The sequence below is a fragment of the Drosophila gunungcola genome, unplaced genomic scaffold, assembly GCF_025200985.1.
Source record: "Drosophila gunungcola strain Sukarami unplaced genomic scaffold, Dgunungcola_SK_2 000001F, whole genome shotgun sequence".
Lineage (NCBI taxonomy): Eukaryota > Metazoa > Arthropoda > Insecta > Diptera > Drosophilidae > Drosophila > Drosophila gunungcola.
Window position 1 is genome coordinate 10,169,477 of NW_026453197.1, and position 16,589 is coordinate 10,186,065.

General features: G+C 43.5%; 1 protein-coding gene across 1 annotated transcript in view; it reads left to right on the forward strand.

Annotated features, from left to right (window-relative positions):
• Positions 1-16,589, forward strand: part of LOC128263367 (dynein axonemal heavy chain 7) — a 28,157-nt gene that overhangs the window by 5 nt on the left and 11,563 nt on the right. Inside the window, 17 exon segments of the mRNA XM_052998393.1 lie at positions 90-633; positions 1,072-1,296; positions 3,695-3,857; positions 4,066-4,299; positions 4,356-5,935; positions 5,999-6,121; positions 6,411-6,564; positions 7,050-7,796; positions 7,860-8,408; positions 8,472-8,918; positions 9,050-9,163; positions 9,223-10,736; positions 11,209-11,995; positions 12,075-12,257; positions 12,846-13,192; positions 13,559-14,398; positions 14,457-14,822. Of these exon segments, the coding sequence (XP_052854353.1) occupies positions 98-633; positions 1,072-1,296; positions 3,695-3,857; positions 4,066-4,299; positions 4,356-5,935; positions 5,999-6,121; positions 6,411-6,564; positions 7,050-7,796; positions 7,860-8,408; positions 8,472-8,918; positions 9,050-9,163; positions 9,223-10,736; positions 11,209-11,995; positions 12,075-12,257; positions 12,846-13,192; positions 13,559-14,398; positions 14,457-14,822 (8,909 nt within the window). The 5' untranslated portion in view covers positions 90-97.

Consider the following 16,589-nt stretch of genomic DNA (forward strand, 5'->3'; position numbering starts at 1 on the left):
TTAGATAAAATTACCTTGTGAAAAAACTCAAAAATTATAAAATTTGTATTTCATTTCAAATTAATATGGGAATTTTTTATCGTTTTCAGGCCGCAGCATGCAGAGAAGACAGAATCCGAATCGGGAGATCAGCATCCCAAGCTTCACGTCCATATGCGGTGCCCGCCGCCTGTGCGACAAGTCGAAGATGCTGTACACCCGACCCAAGCCGGATGTCCTCCAGAGCATCCTGCAGTCGAAGGCCAATCCGGAGTACAAGTCGCGTCGCCTGTGGTACGAACTAAACATGCCGGAGTGCGCCAGCTCGTTGCTGGACGGCAAGATGCAATCCGACCTGCCAGACAGCATCCTCTGCATGAGGAAAAACCAGGGAAAGAAACGCCAGAAGAAGCGCGACAGCGCTGTGGCCAAGGCCAACTACATGACCATGCGCCTGGAGCGGGAGCACTTCCGCCGCAAGCTGGTGGAGCTCATCCTGCACATGGACGACGACCAGGATCCCGAACTGGCCGCCCAATGTGCCGTACCCTTTCCCGACCAGGAGGAGCGCGAAATACTGCGCTACTACTACTACATCAAGCACGGAATCGACACCATTCACGTGTCTCCGTTGAGCAAGAAGATTCTTAAGAGGTGGGTTCGGCTTTCCTCCGGTTACTGATTAATATGTTATTGAAGCCACGTGTGATGTTAGTCATGTTATGATTATTTGATGATTTTTCCCTGTGATTAGGTGTTATTTATATGCAGCTGCATTTAAAATAACAGTAATAGAAACAAAACAAGTTAAGCTAAATATTTGCTTTTCCATTTAAAGTAACTCTTTTTACTGAACAAAAAACAAAATTAAATTAAAGAATTTTTTAATTTATAATTTGTGTTAAACTCACAAGTCTATTTATTATAGTTAATAGTTTTTTTTCTCAATTTGTATACCCAGTTTAACAATAATTATGGTTTTTAAAGGCTTTAAAAAAATCGAATCTGTATTAATATTTATTTTTTAATAATTTTGATATCCTGTTGCATTGTAAAACAATTTTTCAATTAAAAACTGATTTATATTTACAGGATAACAGATCTTGTGCCACCGCTGCTGTACAAATGGCAGACCGCCCTCAATGAGAATATAGCGGAGGTCCGGGCGGATTATGTTTTCGCCATGAAGAAGGCCGTTGTGGACTTTGTCCTGCGGCACACTGTTCTCGATCGTTTGACCAAAGAAGGAGTAGGCGGAAAATTCGACACCGCCGAGCGGAAGGAGGTGCAATCCATGACGAACTTCTGGCGGTATCGGTGAGTTTTTATTGGCAATCAACTGTATACGTGTAGCTCTTGACATGAAAAATGCGCTTTCAATGCAGTTTGCATGCTAAAAATGGCTCAGATGCGGCAAATAGAAGACAAACAAAATTTTCCCATATTGGTATTGACATTGTCAACAAAATTCGAAACATTTTGTGACTTCAGTTACATTGTTTTCTGTACAATTAGTATGCTAAAAAAAATCAAAACTTTCCTTTAGCCAAATGGATGTTGATTAATAATGACTTTGCCATCGAAAAGGGTTCGATTTTGTTGTTTTCCACGACATTTCCTTGATAAAATCCTTTTAGGTCGCATGAAAAATGCATTTTAAATGAATTTTTTATGCAATAAGTGCTGAACATGAGCAAATTAAATCGAAACTTGCCGTAAGCCAAATGGATTTTGAAAGTATTAAACCAGATTTGGCAAATTGATAATGACTCTGCCACTCATATGTGTACGCTTTTCATTTTGAAAAAGTTTCCAACAATGCCTGCGAAGGGGAAATTAAAGTTAGTCTTCCCCCGCATGTGCGAAATTCAAATTTTTTAATTAAAATAAATTACACCCGCACCAAGCGTCAAGTAAACTGTGTGCGCATTGTAAAAAGGCGTCTGCACAAAAAAATAAAAAAAAAAAAAAAAACGCCAAAGAAAAAGTTGCCATAATTGAATGCGAGTGTTGTAACTTCCCTCGGCCTGCTTCGCAATTTGGCAAAAGCGTGCAATTGACATGCAATTACACCCAACCAAATACTTGAGCACCGGGATAACGCCCTCACATACATATGTTCACGGAAGACTTGACTTTATTGTGGATTAAGAACCCAATCCGATTTTTACGAAATGAATTGCCCTTTGAGTCGGCAGAGCGCGAAATCTTATGAAAATGAAAATAACTTGAGCGCTCCAGTCGCTGACAAAGTTGCCCGGTGCAAAGGGAAAAGCCGCGTTAAGAAAATAACGAAAATAACGAAAGTCGTGCGACATTATTAAAAGCTTCTTTGCAATGGGGAGAACGCGAGAAATCGCTTTGCGGCGTGCCAAAAACTTTTTAACCGCACTTTTCTCAACTACAATGCCACGGAAATGGAAAAGTGGAAAAGGCTGCCGCAGCGGGCGAGTCGGGAGCTCCAGAAAGTTAAGTCCTCCTGTGTATTGGTTTGACATTTGATGAGCAACAGCGCGTCTCCGGCAGCAGCTGGATGGGGAGAGGGGAAGGGGAAAGGGGGAAAGGGGAAGGGAAATATTCCGCTCGACATAAATTGCAAAAAGGATATGCTTAAAAATGAATTGAACTTGTTTGTGACACCGAGTGGGCGGGATTTTGAAAGCCATCATCGCATTGTGCGGCTATCAGTGCTGACTTTCTGTCTTTCTGTCTATTGTGAAAGTATCCAAAAACTTTGGCTTACGCCATTGTCTTCTTTAAAAGTTGAACAATAGGAGCCGCAATCACTGTAATGATTGATGAATTTCAATTTTGAAAAGATGGAGAATGGTAATCAGGAATTTGGAATACAATCCAAAAAGCCTTTTTAAATCCAAGAAAGTAGATTTCTGAATCTATTTTTCCAATTTTTGAAAAATAAGAAATTCGTTTTAAAACGAAAATAAAAATCCAAATATTTTAGTTCTGAATAAATTTAAATTGTTAACACTATCAACATTCTTTAAAATCTTTTTCTAAAAAAATCAAATATTATATTAATAGATAATCTAAATGTTTTCAAATTTACCCTTTATTTAAAGTAGTTAGTTCGTTCTTGCTTTATTAAAGTTATGACATTTTATGAAATGGTTATTTTAATTGGATACCTAAAATTAGGTCCTTGCTTAAAAAATATATTGTTTTATTCAAAATACTTTTTTTTAGGCATTTAAATATAAAGTAAAGAATTCGGAAGTCTTTTTTATGTTTTACCTGAGCTTACGCCTTTTTAAAGAGCAATATAATACAAGAAAAGGCATTCCTCCTTGCATTTTCTTCTCTTCCAAAAAAGTCTTTAATACGGTTTCAACCACAACACCTTGTGCGGTTTACGTTTTACTTTTTTTTTTGGGTCCAAAGTGGGTCGAATACCCTATCGATATCCCCGTCCGCGTGAGGTTTGCTAATTTATTGCCTTCGAGCATTTGGCATCATTAAGGAGGGCCTTTTTGGATGCTTTTTGTGGTCGGGTGGTTGCCCGCTGGGTGCTTCTGTGGCTCGGCGGTTGCGGTTCCCTGCACTGTTTAATGGGCTGTGACGGAATAGCTGGAGTGAAAAGTTTTCCCTTAGTCTCGAGATAATTTGCATAAAAAGACGGTACTAACTGTGGTCTCCATCCTCCATCCTCCATCGCCATCGCCTCATCTCATCCCATCCCATCCAATTTATCCTGTAGCTACGACGAGAATCGCAATGTCCTGATGAGAACGCTTTTCTGCATACATCGAAGTGTAGCCAGCATCTTGGAGCTGTGGAGCATGAAATATAAGGATAAGTCTCTTATTGATAAGAAGGAGCTCAGCAAAATTGAGACGCCGTTTTCATTGTTTTCGTTTGTGGTAAGTCTTCACAGTCTTTCACAGATACCTATATTTAAAATGAAATAAAATATTATAAATAAAATAAAGGTTATGTAATATAGTAAATAGGAAATTTTTTTTGTTTTTCAAATTACTACCTACCCTACCCTACCAACAAACCTTTAAAATGATATTTTAATCGGAGTTTTTCAAGACATAACTTAAAATTGTTATTATTCTTTGGCAGTATTTGTGTGGCTCCCATATTGACAGTGGAAAAACGTTGTTGGAGGAAAGTTGGTACGGCGAAATTCACTCTTCCCTGCTGAAAGCCAGCAAACGCGGCCAGTTGCCAGACATTAGGCGATTCACGCTCGTCAAGCGTTTCTTCAATTGCGTGGCCGCTTTAATGACTCAACAGTTGGAGGACATATGCATAAGAAGTCTAAAGGAGTATGCTGACTTTATTTGCGACTATGGGGTAAAAATTGTACTTAAACGAATGTGAGACAATTAAAATAAAATCTACTTTTGCAGCACTCAAATCCAGGATTCGAGATTTCTGTGATGCTGGCCGACGAGGACACAATTCAGTTCAATCCCAGCTTTTCGAAGGTCCAGAGTGAACTGCTCCGAGTCATCGATTCCATCCTTTTAAGCATTCAGATGCTGCCGCGGATTGAGAGCAAGCTCTACACCGATCTGGTCGTCTCCAAGAAGATCTTCCTTACTCCAACCGTTCCCGATAGCATTGTGCAGGAGACTAAGAACCGGATTTGCGCCATGCTGGAGGAGCAGCGCATCGGACCAGAACTGCGATTGCAGGACTTTGATCCCTTCATCGATCTGATAAACGGAATCGATGCGGAGCGTGTGGGAAACTTCATGGAGAGCGAAGCCACCTTCGAGCAGTATGCGGAAATGGTGTACGAGTACAAGGAGAAGGAGGATCGCATCGCCAAGGAGGTGTGGGCTGTGATCCGGATGGGATTCTACGAGTTCCACAGGGACAAGTTCATAACGCATCTGGAAAGTTTGTGTCGACAGCTGCAGTTGGATCTGCTGGCCAGGATGGTCACGGATCAGCAGGCGAGGATCTCTCGACTGGGAAAGGAATACGATTCCATAGCCAAGAAGGCGTTAACTGTGCCCAAGGACACGGCTGAACTGATGCAGCTGAAAGCCTATGTGGTCCACGCTGAGGAAAATCTAGTGCCAGAGATGGAGGCCAGACTTAAGGTGAACATGGGCGAAATTCTATGGCTCATGGATCACACTCTGTACTCTCCGTTGGAAATCAAGAACAACAGCAACTCCTTTCAGTGGTATCTGAAGCTTCCCTCGATATTCGAGCAACATCGAGCGATCATTGCCGAGAAGGTCATCGAATACCAGGAGCTGCTCAAGAAGCGCATTGAGCTGTTCCGCCGCGAACTGCAAAACTATTACGAACAGGTGCAGACCTACGACACCTGGGGCGACATCAAGCAGTTGTCTAGATACAAAAAGCGGGCCGGAGTGCTGGATCAACGATTGGTTCAGGCCATGGAGACCATTGATCAGATAAACGAAGAGGAAACCTCCTACGGCTGGGATCTCTCCCAGTATCCGATGAGGAAGAAAGCCCACGACCAACTTAAGCCGTACAAAACCCTCTTCGATGCTGGGCAGGATTTCATGGACAAGTATGACCTGTGGATGCACTCACAAGTGGGCTCCTTTGACCCCGACGAAATCGATGGCGATGTGTCCAACTTTTATCGCGTCATTCAAAAGCTGGACAAACAGATGGGCGAGCATCCGGTGACGATGCAACTGATTCAGGATGTCAAGGCCCAAATTGAAGCGTTCCGCGAGCACATGCCCATCATCAATACGCTGGGAAATCCGGGCATGAAGGCCCGCCATTGGGAGCTGGTGTCGGAGATCATTGGCTTCCCCATCAAGGTGTCGCCAGAGCTGACGCTGGAGAAGATTATCGAGTACCAGCTGGACGAGTATGTGCCCAAGTTCGAGGCCATCTCGGAGAGTGCCACCAAGGAGAACAACTTGGAACGGGCCATGGCCAAAATGGTCAACGAGTGGGAGGGCGTGGAGTTCGCCATATCGCCCTACAGGTGAGTCTATCATCCATTCGGAGTTCAGGGGATTGTGGCCTGTAATTGAAATGCCTCCCGCAGGGATTCTGGCACATTCAAACTGGCTGCCGTGGACGACATCCAAATACTGCTGGACGATCAAATCATCAAGACGCAGACGATGAAGAGCTCACCCTACATCAAACCATTCGAGGCGGATATTCTGTAAGTGAATCGATTTGGGTTCTTATTTGACAGCAAGCTGGACTTTGATGTGTGTTCCAGGAATCTTTTTAGTTACCGAACAAATAAGTTTTGCCTTTGTTAAATTAAGATTAGTTTTTGTTTTCTGGGAAAACGCCCAGTTTCAATTATCTTTTAATCAACGGCTAAGCATGTGGAGCACTAAGGTTTCACATTAGTCCGTCCAGTTTAGTTGTTCACCTTTTTGTTGGCACGTCAATGTCACTGGCAGACAAGTCGCACACGACTAACCATTGTTGTCCTTTTGCAGCAAGTGGGAGGCCAAGCTCATGCTGCTGCAGGAGATCCTGGACGAGTGGCTGCGCGTGCAGGCCACCTGGATGTACCTGGAACCCATCTTCAGCAGCCCGGACATTCAGCAGCAGATGCCCGAGGAGGGGCGACGGTTCAGTGCCGTGGACAAGGTGGGTTTAATTTCCTCCTTTTCACTCTCTCTTTAATACTGTTTTTAAATTGCATTAAAAGCAATTACTAACAAACACATTGATTAAAATTGTTTAAAATATGTATTTTACAATTGAACTATTTTTCTTATATTTTACCAAGAAACTTAGGTAAATCATTTCAAAAATTTGTATCACGACTACTTGTATTTATTTAGTTTCTTTGATACTTAGGAAGGACAAATAAGATAAAACTATTTTAAAAATAAACTAATAAGCTAAATTTCAATAATAATCGGTGGGTAGGTACCTCAAATTTTATGAAATTAAACATTAAAATAAACTAAACTTAAGTTAAAACAGGGTTTGAAGTGACCTATGAAATGTTTTTTTTTTAAATTTATTTTTAGTCGTATTTATAAAAACAACAGCAGATGTTTATATTTCCCCACTCTATTGCTGTTATAAACTGACTACTTATTTATTGCTCATTCCTCATATTTCAGATATGGAAGGAACTAATGAAGCAGGTGGCCCAGGATCCCAAGGTCATGGTGGTGGTCCAAATCGACAAGATGAACGACAAGCTGAAGAAGGCCTACAGCCTGCTGGAGGTCATCCAAAAGGGTCTCAATGCCTATCTGGAGAAGAAGCGTCTCTACTTCCCGCGTTTCTTCTTCCTCTCCAACGACGAACTGCTGGAGATCTTGTCGGAAACGAAGGACCCCACTCGTGTCCAGATCCACTTGAAGAAGTGCTTCGAGGGCATCGCCACACTGAACTTCACCGAGGAGCTGGACGTCACTGCAATGCGTTCCTCGGAGCGCGAGGAAGTCACTCTGGTGGACGTGATCTCGACATCCAAGGCTCGCGGTCAGGTTGAGAAGTGGCTGCTGGAGCTGGAGATCGACATGAAGAAGAGTGTGCACCACAAGGTGGCGGAAGCCTTTTACAGCTACGTCAAGATGCTGCGACACGTTTGGGTGCTGACCTGGCCGGGTCAGTGCGTCCAGTCCATCTCGCTGACGTACTGGACCCTCGAGATCACCGAGTGCTTCGAGAGCGAGGAGCCCAAGGAGAACCTGGCCAAGTATCTGCAGAAGTGCGTACTGCAGATCAACAAGATCGTGGACCTGGTGCGTGGCGATCTCAACACCCAGAATCGAATCACTTTGGGCGCCCTGGTGGTGTTGGATGTCCATGCGCGTGATGTCCTGGCGGAAATTGTAGCGAACCAAGTGGAAGATCTACAGGTTGGCACTCATTAATACTTTGCCCTAAATTGATTTATAACATTCTTCTCTAAAAATCCACAGGATTTCCAGTGGCTATGCCAGCTGCGCTACTATTGGGAGGAGAATAATCTGGACACAAGGATGATAAACTGCTCTTTGCCGTATGGCTATGAGTATTTGGGAAACACAACTCGACTGGTCGTTACCCCGCTCACGGATCGCTGCTATCGCACCCTGTTTGCCGCCTTGAATCTGCATTTGGGAGGCGCTCCAGAGGGTCCTGCCGGCACTGGCAAGACGGAGACCACCAAGGATCTGGCCAAGGCCGTGGCCAAGCAGTGTGTGGTTTTTAATTGCTCGGATGGACTGGATTACCTGGCCCTGGGTAAGTTCTTTAAGGGATTGGCCTCGTGCGGGGCGTGGTCCTGCTTCGACGAGTTCAACCGCATCGATCTGGAGGTGCTCTCGGTGGTGGCGCAGCAAATCCTGACCATCCAGCGGGGCATCAACTCGGGCAGTCCCACGTTGGTGTTCGAGGGCACTACTTTGACCCTGGATCCCACGTGTGCTGTGTTCATCACCATGAATCCTGGCTACGCTGGACGCTCCGAGTTGCCTGATAATCTTAAGGTAGGGTTAAACCCAATATTTAACAAAATACATAATTTGAATGATTTTTATATCAACTTCTAGGCCCTCTTCCGTTCCGTGCCCATGATGGTACCGGATTATGCTCTAATCTCGGAAATCGAGCTGTATTCCTATGGTTTCCTGACCGCCAAGCCGCTGTCCGTTAAGATTGTGGCCACCTATCGTCTGTGCTCGGAGCAGTTGAGCACCCAGTGTCACTATGACTACGGCATGAGGGCTGTGAAGTCGGTGCTGAAAGCAGCTGGCGCCTTGAAGCTTCGCTATCGGGACGAGAACGAGGACATTCTGGTGTTGCGATCCATTAAGGATGTGAACTTGCCCAAGTTTCTCAACCAGGACATTCCCCTGTTCCAGGGAATCACTTCCGATCTGTTTCCTGGAACAGTTTTGCCCGAAGCCGACTACGTGCTATTCAATCGCTGCACACAGATGGCTTGTGAAAGACAGAATAAGCAGTGCACGCCTTTTGTTTTGGAGAAGGTGCAGCAGGTGTGTTAAGTATTAATACTTACCTCATATTAAATACTCAATTGAACTGAGTAATCCATTGAGATCCATATTTAACATCACCAGATAATGTTGAATTTTAAAGACTAAATTAAGTCCTTTTTCTTTTTCAGCTCTATGAGATGATTGTGGTGAGACACGGTCTCATGCTGGTGGGCCATCCATTTGGAGGCAAATCAACCACCTACCGCGTTCTAGCCGAGGCACTAGAGTGTATGGAGAAAACGGTTGGTTAAGTTAATCTAATTGGTTTTGAAAATACATATACATTTCCTTGCATTCCCAGGATGGTTCGGAAAACAAAGCCATTTACACAATAATCAATCCGAAGGCCATTACAATGGGTCAGCTATACGGACAGTTTGATGCAGTTTCCCATGAGTGGAGCGATGGAATTTTGGCAGTCAATTATCGTATCTTTGCAGTGTCTGATAGCCCAGATCGCAAATGGCTCATATTTGATGGGCCAGTGGATGCCATATGGATTGAGAATATGAACACCGTGCTGGATGACAATAAGAAGTTGTGTCTGATGTCCGGCGAGATTATCCAGTTGTCGAATACCACTAATTTGGTCTTTGAGCCCATGGACTTGGAGGTGGCCTCCCCGGCCACGGTCTCTCGGTGTGGCATGATCTATCTGGAGCCCAGTTCCTTGGGCTGGGAACCCTTGGTGGCCTCGTGGAAGAATACTCTTCCCCCAGCCTTCCACACGGTCAGCAAACAACTGATATCGATGTTAATCGCTCGATTTTGTCCCATTCTTCTGTACATTTTGCGCAAAAGTCTGAAGGAAATTGCACCCACTTCGGATGCAAATCTCATGGTCAGCCTGATGAACTTTTTCGAGTGTTTCATAGACGACTTTCGGGACGAGAAGTATGTGGCTAATGTGTCCGATTTGGATTTTAGAGCCCAAACAGAGGGAATATTCTTGTTCTCTTGTATTTGGTCACTCGGAGGTTCCCTAGATGCGGATAGCAGAGATAAGTTTAATATAATATTTAGGGCGCTAATGGAGAAGACGTTCCCCCAAAATCTTTACGACACCTATGGCGTAACTGAGGATCTCTATGTGGAAACCTTGGCCAAGCCATTTATATTCCCAATTCCAAAGCACGGATCAGTGTTCGATTACAGGTACATAAAGGAGGGTAAGGGCAAGTGGAAGCCATGGCAGGATGATGTGAACTCCGCGGCACCAATCCCTCGGGATATACCAGTCAATCAAATTATTATCCAAACCAACGAAAGTGTCCGCATTGGAGCTGTCTTGGATTTGTTGAATCGGCATGGCAAGCCCGTAATGTTGGTGGGACCGACTGGCACTGGCAAGAGTGTCTATGTGATTGATTACATGCTCAAGAAGATGGATCTATCCGTTTACAAGCCCCTGCTGATCAGTTTTTCCGCCCAGACATCCGCCAATCAAACGCAGGACATCATCATGTCCAAGCTGGACAAGCGTCGCAAGGGCGTCTTTGGTCCACCGCTCAACAGTCGCTTTGTGATCTTTGTGGACGATGTTTCGATGCCTCTGAAGGAGAACTACGGCGCACAGCCTCCAATTGAGCTACTGCGCATGATGCTCGATCACATGATGTGGTACGATCGCAAGAACATCGTTCCAATGAAGTTAATCGATCTGCAGATGATTGTGGCCATGGGTCCACCATCCACTGGAAACACGGTTACTCCTCGTTTCCAGCGCTTTTTCAACGTGATATCCATTGACGATTTCAACAACGATATATTGAATACCATCTTTAGTAAGATTGTGCTGTGGCATCTGGATACGAGGTAAGTGGGGGAGTCTTTTATGTAGATTTGAAATTAAAAAAATAAGTTTTTTGTTTAAATATTTTTGAAGTAACAATACGTTCTTTAAATTTCAAGTCGATCCAAAAAATATAGCGTGATAACTGAAATGGTTCCATTTTTATTTTTGATAAAATTCTATATTTTATAACTGCCATTTGCTAAAAATTTATATATTTATAAATCCCTCGTTTAAGGAGGACTTTTAGTAGTGAGCTTACGTTTTCAAAAAAATTATTTAATACTTTTTAAAATTTACCTTTAGATAATATGTTTATTGCTTTAGAACAGTTTAGTAATTCGTTAACAAAAAAGATCCCGAAAATAGTTGAAGCTGCAACTGTGATCAAAATCGATTTTGATAATTATGTCTGAAAACAAAAGCTTCGGTTTTCGAAGATATCCCTTAATAAATTGTGTGCATAATACATTTTCCCTGACTAAACCAAACCAGGGGCTTTTCCAAGGAGTTCGATCCTTGCATTGACGAGATCGTAGGCGCCACTTTGACCATTTACAATGACGCCAAACTGAATCTGCTCCCCACCCCGGCCAAATCGCACTATCTGTTCAACTTGCGCGACTTCTCGAGGGTGATACAGGGTGTCCTGCTGTCCGTTCCGGAGGCCACCGAGGATGTGAACTCCATGAGGCGACTGTGGGTGCACGAGGTGCTGCGGGTGTATGGCGATCGTCTGGTGGAGGATGCCGATCGCACCTGGCTGTTTGAGAACATCTGCAGCACGGTGAAGGCATCCTTCAACGCGGATCCCTCGCGCCTGTTTGGTCGACTCGTGGAGAAGGACAAGTCCCTGGAGGAGTCCGATTTCCGTCAGTTGATCTACTGTGACTTCACCAACCCGAAGGCGGACACCAAGAACTATGTGGAGGTGCAGGATCTGGAGGAGCTGCGCCGGGTGGTGGAGGCCTATCTGGTGGAGTACAACAACATGTCGAAGAAGCCCATGAATCTGGTGCTTTTCCGCTTCGCCATCGAGCATTTGTCGCGCATATGCCGCATCATAAAGCAGCCGAGGAGTCATGCTCTGCTCATCGGGGTCGGAGGATCCGGGCGCCAGAGCCTGACTCGATTGGCTTCGCATATATGCGACTATGAGCTGTTCCAGGTGGAAATCACGCGATTGTATGGGCCGTACGAGTATCATGAGGACATCAAGGCGATCCTGCGCAAAATTGGGGCATCCGAGATGCACGGCGTGTTCCTCTTTACGGACGTCCAGGTGGGGAACCGCAATTGGCAATCAGTGGACTGTGTCCCGGGCTTTCCTTGGTCTCGCTAACTCCCCTAGACTCTTACAGATCAAAGACGAGTCCTTCCTGGAGGACATCAGCAATCTGCTCAACTCCGGCGAGGTCCCGAATCTCTTCACCAACGAGGAGAAGATCGAGGTCCAGGAGAAGATGGCCCAGATCGACAAGCAGAGGGACAAGGCCGTACAAACGGATGGCAGTCCAGTGGCACTCTTTAACTTTTTCGTCACGGTGGGATCACTTGAACACAAACTCAGTATAACAATCAACAGTAGTTTTCTATTTAAATTATAACTCTTGGCTTAAATTAATGCCTGCTTAAACTTAAACTTTTCCTCAAACTGAAGTAATTTTTTCATCAAAACCAACCTATCTATAAGGCATATATTTTAACTAATATATGTCATCATTGGTAAAGTTAATTTGAAGTCTTTAGTATCCGAATTCTGTAATTTTGGCTAAACAATTATTGTTGATAATTTTCGATTGGCCTATAAATTTTAGAGTTTAAAAGGGAAATTTAAAGAACTGCTTTAAATCCATTTATTGTTCCCATCATCACCTATTAAGCATAAATTTCAATTAAAAATAAAGTTAATTTATACAGTCCTCGAGTTCTAAAGCCACTTTGACTCTTTCGACTTTTTAATTACTGTACTGAAATCTTGTAACCTATTGATTAAGATAATCTAATTTATTTTTTGCTTCATTTATACAACATTTCAAAATCCTTGTATTTTGAAGTCGATCATTTCGACTACACAATTCTTCTAAATTTACCTTTTTACCTTTACCTTTTAATATTTATTCTTACACCAGACCTGCAAGGACCAGCTGCATATTGTTTTGGCCATGTCGCCCATTGGCGATGCGCTGAGGAACCGCATTCGCAAATTCCCCTCTATTGTCAATTGCTGTACGATCGATTGGTTTCAGTCCTGGCCGGAGGATGCACTGCTGGCCGTCTCCACACGATTCCTGGCCAGCGAGGATCTCACCGCTCTGGAGCGTCGCACAGCCATCGATATGTGCATGGACTTCCACACTTCCACTCAAGAGCTCTCAGCAAAGTTCTTCTCCAGGTTGCATAGATATAACTATGTGACACCCACTTCGTATTTGGAGTTGATTCAAACCTTCAAAGCGCTGCTCAGCCAAAAGAGAAAGTAAGTGTGTAGTTGGGAGTAAAATTAAAATTATATAAGAAATATACCTTCTTTTAATTCCAGCAAAGAGATTATATTCAAACAAATATAAGATAAGGCTATAGAATATATTTCATCTATAAAAAAATATATAATTGGTTTTTGAGATTTTTTAATGAATACATATATCAATTTTATTTGATTACTAAACTTAAACTTATTAAATTTCTGTAACACAACGTTTTTAATAACTTGCGTTAATAATCTTGAGGTTATTCGAATTTAATTTATATTTCTTTTTATTTGTTTACTTTCTATATTAATTTTCTCATAAACCTACTTTCTATATTTATTTTCTAATAACTTTTTAATTTCTGTTTATTTCAGCAACATAACAAATAATCGCAATCGCTATTTGACGGGCATCTCCCAGCTGGACATTGCTGCCCAGCAGGTGGCTGTGATGCAGGAGCAACTGATCGCCCTGGAGCCCAAGTTGAAGGAGGCCTCCGAAATTGTGGCGGAGCAGGTGGCCAAGGTGACAGCCGATAGCAAACTGGCCGAGGAGCAGCGAGAGATCGTCAAGCTGGACGAGAGTGCGGCCAAGGAGCAGGCGGCGGTGGCTCAGGAAATCAAGGACGAGTGCGATGCCAAACTGGGAGAGGCACTGCCCATTTTGGAATCGGCTTTGGCCGCTTTAAATACCCTAACCACGGCAGACATAGCGGTGGTCAAGACCATGAAGAGTCCGCCCATTGGTGTGAGGATCGTCATGGAGGCGGTGTGCATCCTGAAAGACGTCAAGCCCGACAAAGTGCCGAATCCGAGTGGCTTGGGCACTGTGGAGGATTACTGGGGACCCTCCAAGCGTGTGCTCAGCGACATGAAGTTCCTGGACAGTCTGCTCAATTTCGACAAGGATAATATTCCCGTGGAGGTGATGAAAAAGTTGGCCCAACGCATCCTCAGCAATGAGGCGTTTGATCCGGAAAAGATTAAGAGTGCCTCCACGGCCTGCGAGGGTTTGTGCCGCTGGGTTATTGCTTTGTCCAAGTACGATGTGGTGGCCAAGATTGTGGCGCCCAAGAAGTTGGCTCTGGCGGAGGCCGAGGCCACATACAATGCGGCCATGAAGACGCTTAACGAGAAACTGGCCATGCTGGCCAAAGTGGAGGCCAACTTGGCCGCCATCCAGAAGATTCTCGACGAGCAACTGCGGCAATATGGGTGAGATGCGGTCATATCGAACGATTAAATCCAAAGCTAATGAGCTATTTTCTGTTAGAATATTACTGGCGGAGCATGAGGCTTGCACCAAGAAATTGCAGCGCGCCCAGGAGCTGATTTCTGGCTTGGGTGGCGAGCGCACTCGATGGTCTGAGACGGCCAAAATGCTGCAGGCCAGCTTCAAAAGTGTAACCGGCGACGTTCTGATTTCCTCGGGCGTGGTCTCCTATCTGGGCCCCTTTACCATCGACTTCAGGGCGGAACAGATCAAAAAGTGGGTGGCCAAGTGCCTCAACTTCGGGGTAACCTGCACGCCCGACTTTCAACTGGCCCTTGTCCTGGGAGAACCGGTCGAAATTAGGTTCTGGAACATTTGTGGTCTACCCACAGATGCCTTCTCCGTTGAGAGTGCCATTATGATGAAGTGAGTATAGCTTTTTTTTGTATGACTAGCTAAATTATATTAGCGATGTAGAGGTTTTATTCACCCACTGACAAGTTAATGCAAATTTGTTTAATATATTTTTAAGCAATTAATTTGTTTAGCTTTGTTTTAAGCTTTGAAAGGATAAAAAGGTTGAAAGGAAGCCCAAGACATGACAGTTGTTCAAGTAAATTTATTAAAGCTTTAAATTAAAAATAAATACTTTTTTTTGCTCATGATTTATCTGAAAATTTTAACGACTTCGATTGTTAGCAATAAGGTTAAATTATTAATATAGGATTGCTATTTAAAAATGTTTTAAACTTGATTTGAATTAATCCAAGTGCTGAGCAAATATTAAACTTGAGCTTTATTTATTTTATTTGCTTATGATTTCTCTGAGAACTTATTTGGACAAATACGATTAATATTGCATTGCCATTAAGTTTCACGATATGGGATTAAAATTGTTTAGCTAGAATTTTATCCATGTGCCAGTTTACCCACAAGTTATGACAACAGCTGGCACTGCCCCTCGGGAAAATCCCTTGTGGTGATCGCTTAGCCAGCTCGCATCAATTAAACAACCTGACACGGTAATTATGGTCTTGCCGTGCCTGTCAGCGGCACGGAATTTCCGAATCCACGGCATCTCTCCAACGCCGCTCTGTTGTGTTTCTTCGTTTTCTAATTACTAAACATAGAACGTTAGAATTCACGCGTATTAGGAAAATTAAAGATACGCCTCGTGCGGAGGTGGAGTGTGAGAACGGCACCGGATGCTGCACGGGACCGCGAACTGGAACTGAATAGGGAATGGGATTGGGATTGGAATGGGGAATGGAAAGGGGAATGGAAAGGGGAACGGGAACGGGAACGTGAATGAAAACAGTAGCTGGGGGTAGGTGTTTGGGCGGAAAGGGGGAGGGATGCATGCGCGCATTAAGCAGCGTACCCGCATGTGGCCAAAAGGACTCGTTGCCAGGACACGCCATCTCGGTGGTGGTGGCTGCTGCTGCTGCTGCTGCTGTGCCAGTCAAAGGTACAAAGGGCACGGGGAAACGAGATGGGGTGCACCGAGAGAAATTTTGAGATCTAACAACTAGGCAGTACAAATTGTTAATGCTAAAAAATATATATATTGTGTTTTCACACGTTTCTATTTTGTCCATTTATCTTAAATCTTCAATTTTAATTTAAAGTCAAAGCGATTTGATTTATATTTACTTTTTTAATATACCTTTTTTTTAAATGGATTGGGTTTTTAATAATACAAAATGTTTTATAATTATTATTATTTAAAGTAATGTATTTAAATACTTTTAATGGACAATAAATTCGGTTTAATGATTAACAAAAAAATATTTTCCTTCCAATTTGAATAGTATCTATTAAATACCGGCTCTTAAGAATCAGGCAGTCAAAGTAGCCTATAGCCTTTCAATACGAAATAATAACTTTCAACTAATATTGTAATTTTTTCGCAATTTTTTATTAAGTAAAGATACTTTCTCCACAGTGTAAAAGGCTGTTCGATGGGTGGAACATAGGGAGGGAAGCTGGCAGGCAGCATTTTCATGTTTGATGCGTGTATTACGCATCTGGTGGGTTTCTCGGAGGTCAGAGAGCGGGGCCACATGCCACTCCAAGTCGATTTAATAAAGGAAATTCCTGGCTGCTTTCCACGAAAGTGTTCAAAGTAATTTGGAGCATGCCCGAAAATACCTGAGGGGCTCCGTGTTTTCGAAGGGAGGAAATGCGGGCAGG